General features: G+C 45.0%; 1 protein-coding gene across 1 annotated transcript in view; it reads left to right on the top strand.

The window, feature by feature from the left end:
* Window positions 1–16077, top strand: part of MAL (mal, T cell differentiation protein) — a 31240-nt gene extending 15163 nt beyond the window's left edge. The window contains exons 2-4 of the mRNA XM_063125541.1: window positions 9552–9719; window positions 13923–14048; window positions 16003–16077. Of these exons, the coding sequence (XP_062981611.1) occupies window positions 9552–9719; window positions 13923–14048; window positions 16003–16077 (369 nt within the window). The remainder of the gene's footprint in view (window positions 1–9551; window positions 9720–13922; window positions 14049–16002) is intronic.
* The last annotated feature ends 1215 nt before the right edge of the window (window positions 16078–17292 follow it).

The raw sequence follows: 17292 nt of genomic DNA, 5'->3' as shown, positions 1-17292 counted from the left end.
AATTATGACATGTCTAGCAGCTACTAAACCTAAATGTGATGGAAGAAATCATGCCTCTTTTTGTCCCGAACAATCCCTTCCACATTCGGATCAATATTTCCTACTTTTAATGTCAAATCTGGATCAACATCGAGACGATTTCTATGCTTGTTCTTCATATAACAAAATGTCGAAAATGTTTGTTCACAAAGATATGTGGAACAAAAGGGAACTAGATGTTTCAAAGCTTTTTCACCTAACTTCTTATAATCAGGAAAAACTGTCACCCAGAATTGGTCCAGTCTATATTCTTTGAAAAATGATTTCAATGAACCATCACAAGTCACGTCAACAAGTGCATCTTGCTCTTCCTCAGATAGAGTTGTTAGTTTGTACATCACCACATTCAAAAGGATTCCTTATCCATGGGTTTTCAGGATTAGGTGCAGGGAAGTAATCTCTGAAGCTAGTCGCAGGTGCTCAGTGATGTTATATTTTACTTCTGGTAGGAATTCGTTGTCAGTGGACTCCAGAAATGAATGGTGAATATGTGAATGGTGCCACAGACTCCCTGGGTGGGTTACGCAGACCCTCTGGGGTCCATGGACCCCCAATTGGGAACCACTGCCCTATGTACATTCTGCACTCTGGACTTGCCTGAGTGGACGCTTCTCCAAATGCAGCCAAAGTATTGGACTGAAGCCATAGGGACACTTCCCATGTAAATGCCCCACTGTCATCTGCGATACTGGGCCAGTGCCGTTTCCAGGTTTTGGAAGGTCCATGGGCAAGGCACTCTCCATGGGCCCCCTCCTCAGCGAGTCAAGCTTCTCACCGCCAGTGTCATCGGCTGCTATTCCTCCTCATTCTCTTCCTCAACCTTGCTAACACTTACTTCTATGGCACATGGAGAGGCAGTAAACAAGCAGGCCATGGCATCTCCTGCTCTTCCTCCGCACCACCACCATCATCTGGGCCAGAGCAAGAGGAAGGTGAAGAAGCAGGCTGCAATGGTGAGCAGGAAGAGAAGCAACTTCAGGAGGCTCTTACCAGAGGTGGCCCCCTGATGGGATGTAAGCCCTTGCTGACCATACTCCCTCTTGAGGCCATCCATGCTTAAAAGCCCTTCTAAAAACAATAATTCTCCTTCCATCTAATTATCTTGCCCCATTTTATCCTGTCTTCGTCACAACTTTTCTAGCCACTTGATATGTGCCACTTTCTGGATGGTCCTACAACAAATGGCACATGGTGTGTGTGTGTGTGTGTGTAACTCATATTTCCTAGAATGCACAGTTGATCTTGAATGTCATGAAAGGGCAGCAAAGTGTTAGGTATTTGATTTCTCAGTGCTTATTTTTTATTGTCAGGGACAAGTGCTTGTGGGATTGTCTACCTCAGGTGCCAAAATGGATCGGCCAGCCTTTGGTGCTATAAACTTTGAGAGAAGTGGGTGGGTGGGTGCCATTGGTCACCTAAGCTGGGCCAGCAAACTGTTTTGGGCCAGCCCTGCAGCAAGCCTAGAGCAAAATCCTCAAAATAGTTGACCAAGAATCTCCAGGCTTGGTAGTTACAGCGGGTAGGGATATTTCAGTGCAAAGGGTAGCACAGAGGGCCAGGGCCAGCAAAGTACCTGTTCACAGTACTAAAAAAAAGTATCACTACTGTTTTGCTTTAAAGCAAATGACTTCACCAGGAAGGAAAATTAAAACCTGCATTGCCTGGGGCTGCTGTGTCTGACTTCACTTGAGGAATGATGTGCCAACTTCTGTTTCCACACAAACAAGCCAAGTTGCCAATTCTTGAAATGAAAATTCTGGCACCTGGGTGGGTTCTGGAGTCATGTTGTGGGCTGTGGCTTTGTGGCTGAGCCCTGCTTTGCATACAGAATGCCCCAGGTTCAATTTATTTATTTATTTATTTATTTATTTATTTATTTATTTATTTTATTACATTTATATACCGCCCCCCAGCCAAAGCTCTCTGGGAGGTTTACAACAATTAAAAATAGTAAACATTAAAAGTATACAAAATTTTTTAAAAACATAAAAACAGTATAAAAACAACAATAGTATCCATTTAAAACAACAATTCTGGGGCATCCCGGGCATCTCCAGGTAGGGATGGAAACACTCCTACCAGAAACCCTGGAGGGCTGAGATCAATCAGTGTCAACCATACTGGGCTAGATGGACCAATGGTTTGGCTCGGTGTAAGGCAGCTTCCTCTGTTCCTGTGTCTGGGACAAGAGCTAGTGCAAAACTGCTGACCTAGTATTGCATGTCCTTACCATTCTCCTCTGAGAAGCTCTACCTAGCCATCCACACATAGTATTGCCCGCATCCGCCATAGCTCACTACACCATCAAGATGATAGTTCATCTGCTTATGATGGTACACCTGCATTTAGCCACAGGACAGACCCTGTTCACAAGCCATGGTGGTTAAGCATTTTCAGATAAATAGTATAGCTACTAGAAGGCTAGATCGGTGCTTGGGGGTGGGGACTGGAAGACGCATTCCCGGAAGTCCAGGAATATGTCTACCAGCTCCTCCCTCCAGGGCCGATTTCAGCCTTCTCCTGTGCTGGTGTGATTGCACCAGTGCAGGAGAAGGCTGAAATCAGCCCAGGGGTGGGTGGGTGGGAGACTGGAGGACGCGTTCCTGGAAGTCAGGGAACATGTTCTCCAGCCCCTGCCCCAAGCGCCGATCTAGCCTTCTTCTGTGCTAGATCGGAGGGCTAGAGGACACGTTCCCGGAAGTCCGGGAACACATCTTCCAGCCCTTTTCCCTGGTAAATTGGGGCCCAGTCGCAGTTGCCCCAGAGACCTCAATTTTCCGGGGTTTCCCGTGCATCTGGTCACCCTAAAGTTGCATTGCTTGCCATCCCAAGACTGAGCTCCCAGAAGCCTGCCATTCAATTGCATGTGAATGTGGGGTGGTGGGGAGGCTGAAGCCATAGGGTGGTTGGGGCCAGGGGGAAAAGAGAGCCATTGGGTAGACCGTTCAAATCTCTGTGAGTATGTTATGCATTTTGTGTTATCTCCTGATAGTTTTGCCGAAGTCCAATCTTCCTGCACGATGAGGTTCCCCAGTTGATGAGGCTGTCTTTCACCCATGGTCTCAAGGCAACTGTTTCTGGAGCCCAAGAAAATAATGAAAAGGGCCAGAGTATCACAGTGATAGAGTACTTGTTTTGCGTGCAGAAGGTCTCAAGTTCAATCTCCAGTATTTCCAGCTGATTTTTTTTTAATTTGGCTATTGGGCAGCATAGAAATAAATAAATTTTAAAAATAAAATACCCCTAGAGAACTTCAATGGAGGATAGCACTTTCAATGGCTACCACACATATTGGTACTATACTATACTATTTTTGGATTTGATTTGATTTGTACCTCACCTTTCCAAAAAAATAGCACCAAGAAAATAGCACTCAGTATTGGAGGCAGTATGCCTTTCTATACCAGTTGCTGGGATACATCATCATCATCATCATCATCATCATCATCATCATCATCTATTTATTTCTTACCCGCCTCTCCCTTTGGATCGAGGCGGGTTAGTACAGGAATCAACACATTTTAAAAATTCTTTTATGTTAATCTGGGTAGGCCTGCTGGAACAGGCTAGTCTTACATGAGCAGGAAGGTGCTATTGTGCTTATGAGACTTTCTACACAAGACTTTTTTGTGTGTGCACTTGTGATTGCTTTGTGGGTCCTTTACATGACATTGTCATCCTCCACGGCCTTTCCCTCTCTTTACATCTCCCCGGCACTTTTTACTTCAAGGAAAGTGAGGTATTATTTTGAAATGGCGGAACAAGACTCTGGTGTATTAGCATAATTTGCTATACCACAGTCCCATCTAGTGGTTGTGTAATGAAACATGTAGAAAGGCAGAGAAAGAAAAACCTCAGAAAAAAATACGTGTAAAGGAGCTGACCATAACCTCACAAAGAATCTGGAAAAAGAAGCCACAGTAAAGATGCAGGTTAAAAGCCTCATGTAGAAAAAAAAAATACACCTATGGCTGTATTGGTTGGCCGCTATAGGAAAACCATGGTAAACTAAAAAAGGCCAGCAGGGCTGTTCTTACGTTTTTTGCTGCTTTTAGTCAATGTAGAACAGACTTCTCCAACCTGGTGCCCTCCATAGACTACAATGAAAGCTATCAATGACTACTAGTCCTGATGGCTATGTGCTACCTCCAGTATCAGAGGCAGTAGATCTATGTACACCAGTTACATGGAAGATGACCGGGTGTTGCTGTTGCGCTCGTGTCCTGCTTGTGGGTCCCTGGCCGACAGCTGGTTGGCCACTGTGTGAACAGAATACTAGACTAGATGGACCCTTGGTCTGATCCAGCAGGGCTCTTCTTATGTTCTTATGTCCCAGCATTTCAGACCATTGTTCATGCTGACTGGGGCAGATGGGAACTGATTTCTAAAACATCTGGAAGACACCAGCTTGGGCAAGTCTGATGTAGACAATACCGAGCTAGATGAACTGAAGGTCTGACTCAGTATAAAGCAGTTTTGTGGGTTTCTGGCTCGCCTATCCCGCCAGAACAGTGACATTTTAGGCAACGTACATGACTGCACAAAGAGAATTTAAAGAAAATATTTAAAAACAACAACAGCAGATTTTTTAAAAAAGTGTTTTTCCACCTTACTGATAACGGCCCAGAAAACAAAACCTGACCCGTTTGTTCCGGTCTGTTGGCCACACTAGCTGTTAGCGTGGCATTTTGTAGACAACTATTCATTTCTTACATGGGGTGAGTTAAAATACAGCCCTAATCCTGTTTAGCCTTGTAGCAACTCTGGAATGTGGGTCAGATAAAGAGTGCCCCCCCCACTCCCCAAGTTCTCTCTAACAGAAGCACTGATTAACCAGGGCTGCAATTTTAATCCACCAATGCTGCAAAATCCTATACACTTGAGAGTAAGACCTATTGAACTCAGTGGGGCTTCCTTCTGAGTAGTTGTAAACCTGGTTGAAATAGCAGTGAAAGCAGCTTTCCCCAAACTGCTGCCCTCCAATGGCCATGCTGGCTGGGGATGATGGGAGTTGTATTCCAATACATCTAAAGTGCACCAGGTTAGGGGAGGCTGAATTACAGCCTACCTTTTATTAGACAATATGATCAACGGGCCTTGCTTTATTCAGCAATACTGTTTTGTTTTCTTCTAACTCGCCAAGATGGAAAAGTTACAGTGGTGTTTTTGAGCTTTAAACATTTCTTCTATCACATTAGAAGTTAAAGGAAGCCAGATTCCAGCTGGACATCAGGAAAAACTTCCTGACTGTTAGAGCAGTACAACAATGGAATCAGTTACCTAGGGAGGTTGTGGGCTCTCCCACACTAGAGGCCTTCAAGAGGCAGCTGGACAAGCATCTGTCAGGGATGCTTTAGGGTGGATTCCTGCATTGAGCAGGGGGTTGGACTCGATGGCCTTGTAGGCCCCTTCCAACTCTGCTATTCTATGATACTATGATTCTATGATTATACAAGCAGCTAATGTTGATGGGCTGTTTTAGAGTTGTAGGTGGTTTATTAACCATGACAACAACTTATCCTTGCCAGGTTCAGAGAACACAATCCCGTCTTGCTGCAGCTTGAATTTTCGAAATGGCTGCCGGTATGCACCACAACATACCGTGGCTTAAATAAGCCATGGTTGGTTACAGCGATTGTGTGAACTGGCCCATAGTCATAGTTTGTTTCCTTCAAAAAAGAAAACAAACTTTGAATGAATCTGATCATACTTATGATGGAATATCTGGAAGGCAGAATGTATTCAGAGGGGCAATTATGGAGGGAATTGGAATGACATTAGCACTTGGTGTCCATTTATATTTATGTACATTCAAAGTAAGATGCATCTGCTTCTGCCTGCCCTCAGATATTGAACTTCTACATTATTTATTGCTTTTTAGCCAACAAAAGGAAAAAGGTGGGAAAGGTGGTGTATAAATGTTTATGATAAATAACTAAACAAATCCCAGATGCTTACAAATTGCCAAATGCTTTCCCTCAGGCATATATGTTTACACCTGAATGGCTGTCCATACCAATCTATCTAAATATACCTTTCATAGGTTCACCAATGGTTCCTTCTCATATCAAGGCACATGCTGTATCTCTTTAGTGCACCCTTCCCCAAACTGGTGCTCTACTTGTGTGTTGGGCTACAACATGGGAGGGACACTTGCTCAGTGGTAGAGCACGTGCATTGCCTGCAGAAGGTCCTAGGTTCAATGCCAGGCTACTTCAGGTAGGGCTGGGAAATAGTTCTCCCTGAAACCCTGAAGAGCTGCTGCCAGTCAGTGTCAATAATACTCAGCTAGATCGGACCAATGGTCTGACTCAGTAAGGCAACTTCCTATGTTCCTCCCAGAATCCCTCAGCCACCTATGCTGGCTGAGGGATTCTGGGAGTTGTAATTGAACACATGCAGAGGGCACTAGATTGGGGAATGCTGCATTAGCGCCACTCAGAAAGCCACAATTTTTGCATCATTATTCCCAAAACATTTCGCATCCTTTGGCATACCCTTCCGACTCTGCTAAGCAAATGCAGCTACTTTTAGGTGAAATGGGGTCATAGGGTCATCTGAGTGCTCCTGGCAAGAGTGAGCGGCAAGTGAACATTGATTTTTTTTTTTTTAAAAAAAGCACACATTCACACATCAGTAATAAAGCACATATGAGTAAAAGGAGCTCAGTGTGGGAAGAAGAAAAATGCTAGAGGAAGTTTCGAAGGAATGTTGGTGCAAGCAAGGTGCTGGATAGCAAATATTTTAACAGTGCCGTATCACTAAGATGTTGGCATCATGCCAACTGGGCAAATGGTTCAACACCGTTTCGTATCTGAATTCCCATAAGGGTATTATTGCTTCGTCTGTGCGTGTCAGGGGCCAGGAGGAGTTGATGTTGATCAGGGGCAGCATCAAAGCTAGGTGTGGTTGGGCCCACACCTAGCAGGGCCCCGCTGACAGGAACTCCCGAACTTGCTCTCCTCTTCACCATGGCAACCTGCTTGTTCACCTGCCTCTCGCTCTGACCCAGACAGTGGTGGTGGTGGTGAGAAAAAAGGAAGTAGATGCCAATGCTTACTTGCTCCCTGGCTCCCGGCCTATCAAGTAAGCAAATGGTAGCAAAGATGAGGAAAGATGAGAAGGAGAAATAGCAGCTGGTGACAATGGCAATGAGAAGGCAGGCTCATTGAGGGAGGCGGCTCATTGAGAGTGTTGTGCCCAAAAGCCCTCAGAAGCCAGGAGCTGACACGATGTTGATGACTTATATGTAACCTTCTCTGAGCTCCTTGGAGGAAGAGTGAAGTATCAGGGACATCATGGCCGTTACACAAGCACAGATTAGCCGGGAGATATAACTAGCTAGCAGCAGTCCGCGTTCGTACTGACACTTCTCCCAGTTGTGGCAAAAAGCAATGGCCTTGTTCAATCATTCCATTTCACCCATTGAAAGACATGTCTAGGGACTGAATCTGTTGTGTGGATTTATCCCAAGTGTGACTGCTGTTCAGAACAGCCCATGGTAGTGCTTGATCTTGACCCGGGCATCAATGTGTATCCAGATTTAGTAACTCATTGTCTTGAAGACTTTGATGACCTGACAGTAAAGGTCACTGGATCTCCTAGTAGTTTGGTTTAGCAAAGTCTTCACATAGGAAATCGCCTTAACTGGGTCAGTCTATTTGTCCATTTTGCCTAATATAATCTACTGTGACTAGCTGCAGCTCCCCTGGGTCTTAGACAGGGCACCCTTTGCAGGCATACATGTGCTCTGCTAAGGTCCCTCCTTTGCTCAGGACGGGAGTGCTGAAGAATGTGCATAGTTAAAGAACAATGATGCAACCAGAGCATAGTGTCAAGGTGCCTATAGAGCAGCACGACCATTTGTCCACTAAAACACTGCACTCCCAAAATTTCCTCAGGTCTCTTGATGTTGTCGATAGTTCTATACCTTAGTGGAGTCTTTGCACCCCCATCCCTGTCAATTACACCTTTTATTTAATGCTGACGTTAGGGTGACCATATGAAAAGGAGGACAGGGCACCTGTATCTTTTGTATCTGGTCACGCTAGGCAGGGCTCCTGCAGCTTTAACTGTTGTGATGAAGAGGGAATTTCACCAGGTGCTGCATGCTGCTGAAATTCCCTTTTCAATACAACTGTTAAAGATTTTTCATATGGTCACTCTACACTACAACTCAGAGTTTCACAAGCTGATCCTTTCCCACTGGCACCAATTCTGTTAGAATATTTGAAAAACTCCCAGTAGCTGCTATAGCAGGTTTAGGCGTGAGATGCGCATCAGTTCTAGAGACAAGATGAACTATTAAAAACAACTAATTTATTAAAGGCATAATTTGTACATAAGATATTACTAGTATTTACTTTGGGGTTTTCAAAAGACTGCTTAGTGACAATTCTTTAGGACTCAACAGACACTGTTGCTATTACAAGCCTCTGAGGACTTCTTTTACCTCAGGCCAAATTCCCTAAACCTCCACCTCAGCCAAATACCCTTACAACCAGGTCCAGCTTCAAGGTCCAGTCTTCCTATGACACCCAAGATCCTCTTGTTGTATTGGGTGGTTTATCTCTGCGATGGATTTTTTTTACTGTCTGCTTGTTACGTATAACTTCCTTCTGGCAAGAACTTAGGGCAACCTCTTGGCATAACACAGGCACCTGCTCCCTACTCCTATGCATGCAGTACCTGGTGAAATTCCCTCTTCATCACAACAATTAAAGCTGCAGGACTATAGCTAGCGTGACCAGATACAAAACAGGGTGGGGCTCCTGCAACTGTTGCGATGAAGAGGGAATTTCACCAGGTGCTGCCTGCATACAAATGACACCTGCTGAAATTCCCTTTTCTACATAACTGTTAAAGGTACAGGAGCCCTGTCCTACTTTTCATATGGTCACCCTAGTCTTGAAATGATTCTAGGCTCAGTTCGGACAACACATTCTTCAATGGTGGTTTTAGAACTCCATGGTGGATTCTTTACACCACTGTTGAGAAATGTGTTGTCTGGCATGAAAACTCCATGCAATGCTGGAGGTTTTTTTTGGAAAACACTCCTCGCAGAATATCCACACTGTGCAGAGGAGAGTTCTTGCACAACCATTGTGTTGCATGTTGTGTGGTGGGCTCCATGGAGTTTTCCATTGTGTTCAGTTGACTTTTCCCACTGGCTACAGAGTTCCCTGGCAAGAGTGGTGAAAAGAGCAAGTGCCGCTCTAGGAGAGCTGCTGGGATTGTGGGTTTTTTGGAGCAATGGCTGATGGAATACCATCAGGTGGGCCGGGGGAGGAGAGAGGGTGGAGGAACTGTCAATCAAACTTCATGATGGATTTTACTCAACTCCACAATAGCCCACAGTCACCACAACAGTTGAGTTAGAACATGTTGGGTGGGAAGAACCCCCTAAAAACTCTACCGTTGAGTGGAGTTTTCACACTGTGTTGACTGTGTTGTTTTACCTGAGCCTGTGTTGTGCTTTCCTAGTGACCGATTATCTTTACGCTTTCTTGTAGGTTTTTGGTGGCCTGGTTTGGATCCTGGTGGCTTCTACTAAAGTTGCTGTCACCATGAGTCAAGGCTGGGTGATGTTCGTCTCAGTGTTTTGCTTCGTAATTTCAACATTGCTTTTATTCCTATATATGTGTGGAGCCCACTGTGGGAAGTCTGCTTGGGTTGCTGTGGTAAGTCTTTTGAGAGGGAATAAAACACCGTTAAATTGCTCCCACCCACCCAAAATGCAAGGCTATCCATACATGCATCAGGTGTCCCCCTGTCCTTCATTCATTTCAGTCATTCAGTCATTACATTTCTATACCGCCCCATAGCTGAAGTTCACTGGGCAGTTTACAAAGATTAAAAACCTTTAAAAATATATTATTCCAAGTATAAAACCATTTACAAGTATTGATGCAAATGGCTTCAAATGATGTAGACTCAGTGCAGATGGGGAGGTAAGACTGGAGCAGTTGGGAGCTAAGTAGGAACATAAGAACATAACATAAGAAGTGCCATGCTGGATCACACCAAGGGTCCATCTAGTCCAGCACTCTGATCACACACGTCATCAGATGAGCATTTTATTGCATGCTCCTTACTGGCCACTCACATTTTTTGTGTGGGCCTTTTTGACAATGCCACCCACCTCCTGAAGTGTCTCCTGACCCTTCTGCTCATTTTCCTGTCACAAAAAAAGACCTGGAAAATCTGACTTTTTTGGCTGTAGCGAAGCATGCCGCCATTTCCTGCTGTGTTCAGGAGAAGCAGTGGGATAAAAACGTCCACTGAATGGACCACATGGTCATTGTTTACTTCCTCTTTCTTCCCCGTGTAAAGAAAGAGTAGGGTGACCAACTGTCAGGATTTCCCTGGATTTGTCCTGGTTTTTGTTCTTTCCATGGTGTCAGGGGGGATTTTCTATAATTTTCAATAATGTCCTGGAATGACACACCTTCCTCTTTAAGGCTGCCATTAGCATGGCAGGATGGAGTGACATGCTTTCTTGAGGCACATCATTCCCCCACCCCGAGCTCCAATTGAGGTCTTAAAGGGGAAAGTGGGTCATTTGTGGACGTTATAGAAAAGGCCCCAATTGGAGTGGATGGTGGTGGTGCAGAATGAAAACTTTCCCCCTCTTCCACTCCAATCGGGTTCTTTAAGGTGGCGGGGGAATAACGTACTTTCTGCAGGACTCAGAAAGCTGCTTCCCCCCACACACACTAGGTGTCCTCTTTTTTGGTTTCCCAAATATGGTCACCCTAAGAAAGAGGAAGTATTGTGGGACAGAATCTGGGGCGTGTGTGTGTGTGGAAGCAATGGTAAGGAAAAGCGATTTCCTGCCAACTGATGACGCTCTAGAGATGTGGCAACCTGAAATTCACTCAGCCTTGAAAGCCAAACAGAATCTGTCTCCTGGATGCTGGGGGCAAACAGGAGTAGCCGTTTCTTTTTTTGTCTTTGTGGGTGTCAAAAAATAACTGGCTGGCTGCTTTTGGAAGCAATGCTGAACCAGGTGGTGCCTGTTTGTTCTTCTCCAGCATGGCTGCTCCTGTTAGGGTTGGCTCTCCTCAGCATCAACAGCAACTGCTGGCCTAGGCTGCTCACCACTGCTCTTTCCATAGTTTTTTGTTTGCTAGCAGGAATACAAGGCTGTGTCCTACTTTGCCACAACGTACGAACACATCTCCACATTTTGACAATGGGAAATAGTGCTGAGTTCTTTCCCTGGCTCTTTGGGTCTCCTCTTCTTAGAGCAGGGCTGAGCAACAACATGAGGAGTGCAGGCCGACTGCAGCCTCCCTGGCCATTTTAGTGGCCTCCACTGCCCCCTAGACCACCACCACATCACTGCCAAATATTCAGCAGTGCAGCAGGGGGGGTAGGTGGGACCTGGGAGCGGGGTAATGAGGTCACCAAGCCCAGAAGACTTAGAGCCTTGTCTGTTTAGGATGCTAAATGGAATTGGTACAAGGGGTTTTGTATGATATTCACCATCACACGGGAGCTGAGTTGCTCTGTGATGCTGAGGTAAGCTGGACTCTAAATGCCTGAACTTGGGAACTGTGGTTTGTTTAAACTGTTCAAATTCTAGCTAGTTCAAACAAACTACGATCAGACAATGGATTCTGTTCCTCCTTAGTTAACAACTGAGAGCAGCCTTGTATAAAAGGCCAGGGAACTTAATAGCCTGGTAATAGACTAGCAAGGTAGGAAACAATAGGCGTGCACAAGGGAATGCAGCGGGTGTGCCCGGGCACACCCTAATGTCTCAAGCAAAAAGTGCCGAATTGAGGGAGCCATTGAGTAGGGATCCAGAAGGGGATCCAGACACAGCAGGAACAGCCCTCCGGCTGCCCTGCCGCTGCACTGAAGAACTGTTGCCTCCAAGATAGCACCATCACTCCCGGCAGCAGGAATGAAAAGGCCAGTGTCACCACAAAGCCCCACCAGTGCTGGGGCTTGAGGAGCGTCTCCTCCCACCCCTAGGATGACCATACGAAAAGGAGGATAGGGCTCCTGTATCTTTAACAGTTGTACTGAAAAGGAAATTTCAGCAGGTGTCGTTTGTATATAAGGGGAACCTGGTGAAATTTCCTCTTCATCACAACTGTTAAACCTGCAGGTGCCCTGCCCTCTTTTAACTCTGGTCACTCTAGTATAGGTCCTGCACCTTTAAATGCTGTGATGAAGAGGGAATTTCACCAGGTTCTCCATATATACAAATATTACCTGCTGAAATTCTCTTTTCTATGCAACTATTCAAGATACAGGAGCCCTGTCCTCCTTTTCATATGGTCACCCTACCCACCCCACCTGCAACAGCCCTCCCATGGTCAGGCAAGCCGAACACAGAGTAAGGCATCAGTGTCTAAAGTGTTTAATAAATAAATGAATAAAAATAATTAGGGGTGTGCACGGACCCCCCGCTCCGCCCTGTGGGCCGATCCGAAAATTTTGGGTCGGCCTGCTCCGCTCTGCTCCGCCCATACTCCGCTCCTCTTCGCCGCGGAGCTCCGGCTCCGAATCGGAGCTCCGCAGTGGAGGGGAGTGGCGCCAGGTAAGGCCGGGAGAGGAGGGCGGGAGGTTTACCGGGCCCTGCCGCCATCGCCGCCTGTGCGGCGATGGCGGCAGAGCCCGGTAAGGGACCAAGGGGGAGGGGGGCCTTACCTGCCTCCGTCCGCGGTCCGTCGGCGTCTTCAATTGAGCCCGCGGTTCAACCAGGAAGTCTGGGCCGCAAGCGGCCCAGACTTCCTGGTTGAACTGTGGGCTCAATTGAAGACGCCGACGGACCGCGGACGGAGGCAGGTAAGGGAGAGGAGGGCGGGGGGGTTACCGGGCCCTGCCGCTGTCGCCGCATGGGCGACAGCGACAGCGGCAGGGCCCGGTAAACCCCACTTACTTTTCCGGAGGAGCTCCGGATCGAGGCGAAGGATCCGCCTTCACCTCGATCCTCTTCGCCACGCTCCGCCGGCCCCCCAATCCTCTTCGCCTCCACCTTAAGGGCAGGCGAAGCCCCCCGCTCCGCTTCTAATTCGCGGGCCGATTAGAAGCGGAGCATATCCCTAAAAATAATGACCTTTATGGCTGAGTAGTCAGTACATGTTCATCTTTCAGAAATAAATAAATCCTTGGGTACAGATCCTAATGTAATGTGCTGTGCATGCCTATGTAGGAAACCTTTTCTTGGTTCTTTACCAGGTGGACTGGCAGAGGAGGGATGGATTACTGTATCTCTCCTCCACAAGCCTGCTGTAGTTCCATGAAGGATGATGTGAAGGAAAGGATTAGCCTTCATCCTCCAGCAGTGTGGAAATGCAGGGGTTAGTAGAGGAAGAATGGGGCAATCCATCCACAGTCTTTCCATGCTGATTTGAGAGGAAGGAGTTTAACTTCCTCTATGTCCAGCATTGGAAAAAGACATTGGTGGAGCAGGTATGGAATGACCCAGCCCTTCTCTGGCAGCCCACTCACTTATCTGGACAGAATTCCATGCATTCACCTGCACAGAATTCCTGGACACCCATGGCAACCAGGTGAGTAGTTAAATGTAAGGCTGAATATAAGTTTAAGCAAGCCAACATTTCCCAAGCTCAGACATAACAGGAAACAGTGCCTTGTTGAAAAGTGGGAGCAGTTGCTTCCAATCTTCTCCTTGTGACTGTGAAAAAAGAACAGAGGAGAGTGGGAAGGTGTGAACCCAAGGCTCATGGTAGTTCACACACATAGCGGGAAACTCTGGTTTGCATTGTTGAGAACAATGCAAAACCAACTTTCCACTGGCATCCAGTGTTTACTGTGACACAAGGGTGGAGTGGCGATGCCGGCTTTTCAAATAATGCCTCCTCCAGCAGTGTGCTTAAGATCTTTTGTGATGGTTTCTTTTCTAGGATGCATTCTACCAGGTCACTGCTTCCATATTTTACTTGAGTGCAGCAGTTTTGCAAGCCTACACTACCTACATGTTAAGAAACGTCGGGCTACACAAAACCTACCAAATAGATATTGCAGCAGTGGTGAGTATGCAGCTTATCTTACAACTAGGGCTGGAATGTTTAATAAGTTTGATTAACTGTTTTTTTTTGTTTTTTGTTTTTTTAAAAATAACACCTCTTTGGATACCAAGGTACCCTGATTAATAAGGCAGCAGATGATGATGATGATTTTTGAAAAAGTACTTACAAAATCTTCAGAGGGCAAGGCACATTTTAAGGGAAGAGGCATTCCATCCGATGTATGGGCACAGGACAGGATGCTTCTTTGCCCTCATACAAAATGGAATGCCTCTTCCAAGATCTCTAGTATGTCACATATGTGCATGCATCGTCTAAAAACAACAGCATATTTTACTGATGGACACAATTGACTAAGGGTTCTTCTAGTTGAGGGTTACTTACATTGCACCAATGGTGTCAAGTCTAGACAATCTTGCCTTGACACTGGTGTGCATATAGCTTTACAGAAAAGCATAGCATAACTGTACACATGTAGATACAACATTAAGATCTTCCTCTTCCCACAGGGATTTAATCTTTGGTTTGTTGCTCTGATTATTAATTTTACTGCTGGCTCTGTAATAATTTTAATGTTTCATATTATATTATTTTGATATTTTTATAGTTGTATTTGTTGTTGTTGTTGTTTTATTGTGTGGGTGTTTTTGTTATTGTAAACTACCTTGAGGGCATTTCCGATTTTGGTGGTATATACATTTAACAAACAAACAAACAAATAAATAAATAAATAAATAAATAATGGGCCTGTGACCCAAAGGCTGATCTAACTTTAGCACAGCGGGAGGGGGGGGGGAGAGCCAGTGTGGTGCAGTGGTTAGAGTGTCAGACTGAGAATCGGGAGATCCGGGTTCTAGTCCCCCACTCAGCCATGGAAGCTCACTGGGTGACTTTGGGCCAGTCATAGACTCTCAGCCCAACCCACCTCACAAAGTTGTTGTTGTGAGGATAAAATGGAGAGGAGGATGATTATGAAAGCCGCCTTGGATTCCTTGGAGGGGAAAAAGCGGGATACAAATGCAATAAATAAATAAGACTTATAAAGGATAGGCAAGAAGAGTCACTGTCAGTGGGCTTGGGCTGAAGACCAAGGGCTATTCTACACAAAGCATTTATTGTGCATTTGTCATTCCTTACTCATGGTTGTTTATGACTTTTTTAGATGATGTTGCAACCCCAGTTTCTCTGCTGTGACTAATGAGCCCTGTTGGCAAGTTTTTGAGTTTTTCTACATAAGGCTGTTATTTGCTGAACCTACTTTTGGTTTCATCACAGAACCGTGATCTAAGCTCTACATGAAGAGCTTTTTCTTTCCCGTTTTTCCACTGCATAATCTCTAGGTGGTGCTGTGCTGTACTGGAATATTGCCATCATACAAATAGGAAAATACCTTTTCTTTTGCTTTTTTAAATAATACTCATTTCTCCTACTCTAACCCTCCCCCCACCAGGAAAATGCTCTTACAAAACAGAAGCAAAACTGGAGGGTCACAACCTTGTCTAAAGAACCTGTAAATAACCATGTGTAATCATGAATGCATAATAAATAACTCATGTACAAAAACTCTTTTAGAGCAGGGAAAATTGTGAAAGTGAAAGAAACTGCTTTTTTCACTTGTGTATTTGCATTATTCTGCTATGCCACAGTGCCACCTAGAGGTTATGCAGTGTAATAGCAGGAAAAGAGACACTCTTGTGTAGTGCTCAGATCTCAATTATGCGATGAAACTGAAAGTAGATAAAGCAGATTAACAGCACTGTGTAAAAAAGGTCTGTGTTAAAGGCTAGGAAAATTGAGTTTGAAAGATAATGCATTGCATAGGGAGGAAATCTGGATATGAGGAATAAAAAGGATGCAATGTGGAAAATGACCACATGGAGGGAAAATGGCAGCCCAGGTGCACATCAACTACACTTGCCAAATCCACGTGCTAAAATATCCTTCACTTCTCTTCTAGGTTTTTGCCTTTGCAGTCACACTGACATATGTGATCCATATGGTGTTCTCACTACTGAGATGGAAAGCCTCTTAAAACCTTCGAACGTTCTTTTTAAAATGGATTTTGCAGGTTTATTTGTTTGTTACTATCTGTATGTGTCTAAAGAATGTCTAAAGAGTGTACTTTATTGTATTGTAACAGGAAAATAATTGAGTATCTATATTTTAACCTAATCTCTCCCCCCCACCTACCCTGCATACACACAGTTTTGGTCACATAGTTTATGGAATGGAGGATCTCTCTTACAATATATTTGCATTAAAATGCCTTTTATGTAAAGGGAGGTCAAATTTGTAAAATAAAAAGCTTCACAATAGGTTGGCTGGGAATTATTGGCTGTTCTTTTTTACACTTTCTTCACTGGGGCCAGATCTACACCAAGCAGGATATAACACTTTGGAAGCGGGTTGAAAACAGTATATGGAACATATCACGGGTCCCAACAGTTGTCAATGCCATTATGAACCATTATAAAACAGTAGTGTAGCTACTGCCTGGAAGATAACTCCTTACATGTGCAATGAGATGGGATAGTTTGCAGACCACAACAAATTATTTGGGGTAGCAAAAAACAAAACAAACAAGCAAACAACCTGATTGCAAAGAGCTCCAAAAGGATCTTCCCAAATAGGCATTTTTAAAAACCAAAACCAAATGCAATCTTTTTCATAACTGGAGGGACCACCACTGAGAAGGCCCTCTTCCTGGTCGCCAACATATCTGGCTGGCAGCAGGTTGGAGAAGGCTGCTGAAGGAAATAACATAGTACCAAGGACAAGCCAGAAGAGTTGACATGCTCATCTGTTGCAACCAACACAAAAGTTTATTATGGTAGCCTTCCACAACCTGTTGCCCTCCAGATGTATGGTACGACAACTCCCATCATTCCCAGTAAGTGGTTCCTGAGGAAGGAAAGTCCTTTCTGAAAAGCTCTGGGCATAAGAAATGTTATTTTGGGCACATGAGAATATTTTCTCCTTTATAGGGTCCAACATACCACTTGGGTTTGGAAGATTCTACTGCTAGATTCCAAAGCATTTTGAAGAATTCTTTTTTAGCCAAAGACTTAGAATCATAGAATCATAGAATTGCAGAGTTGGAAGGGGCCTACAAGGCCATCGAGTCCAACCCCCTGAATGCAGGAATCCACCCTAAAGCATCCTTGACAGATGCTTGTCCAGCTGCCTCTAGAATGCCTCCACAACCTCCCTAGGCAACTGATTCCATTGTTGCACTGCTCTAACAGCC

Source organism: Elgaria multicarinata, chromosome 4 (genome assembly GCF_023053635.1).
Source record: "Elgaria multicarinata webbii isolate HBS135686 ecotype San Diego chromosome 4, rElgMul1.1.pri, whole genome shotgun sequence".
Classification (NCBI taxonomy): Eukaryota; Metazoa; Chordata; class Lepidosauria; order Squamata; family Anguidae; genus Elgaria; species Elgaria multicarinata.
This window is presented reverse-complemented; position numbering and strand designations above follow the sequence as displayed.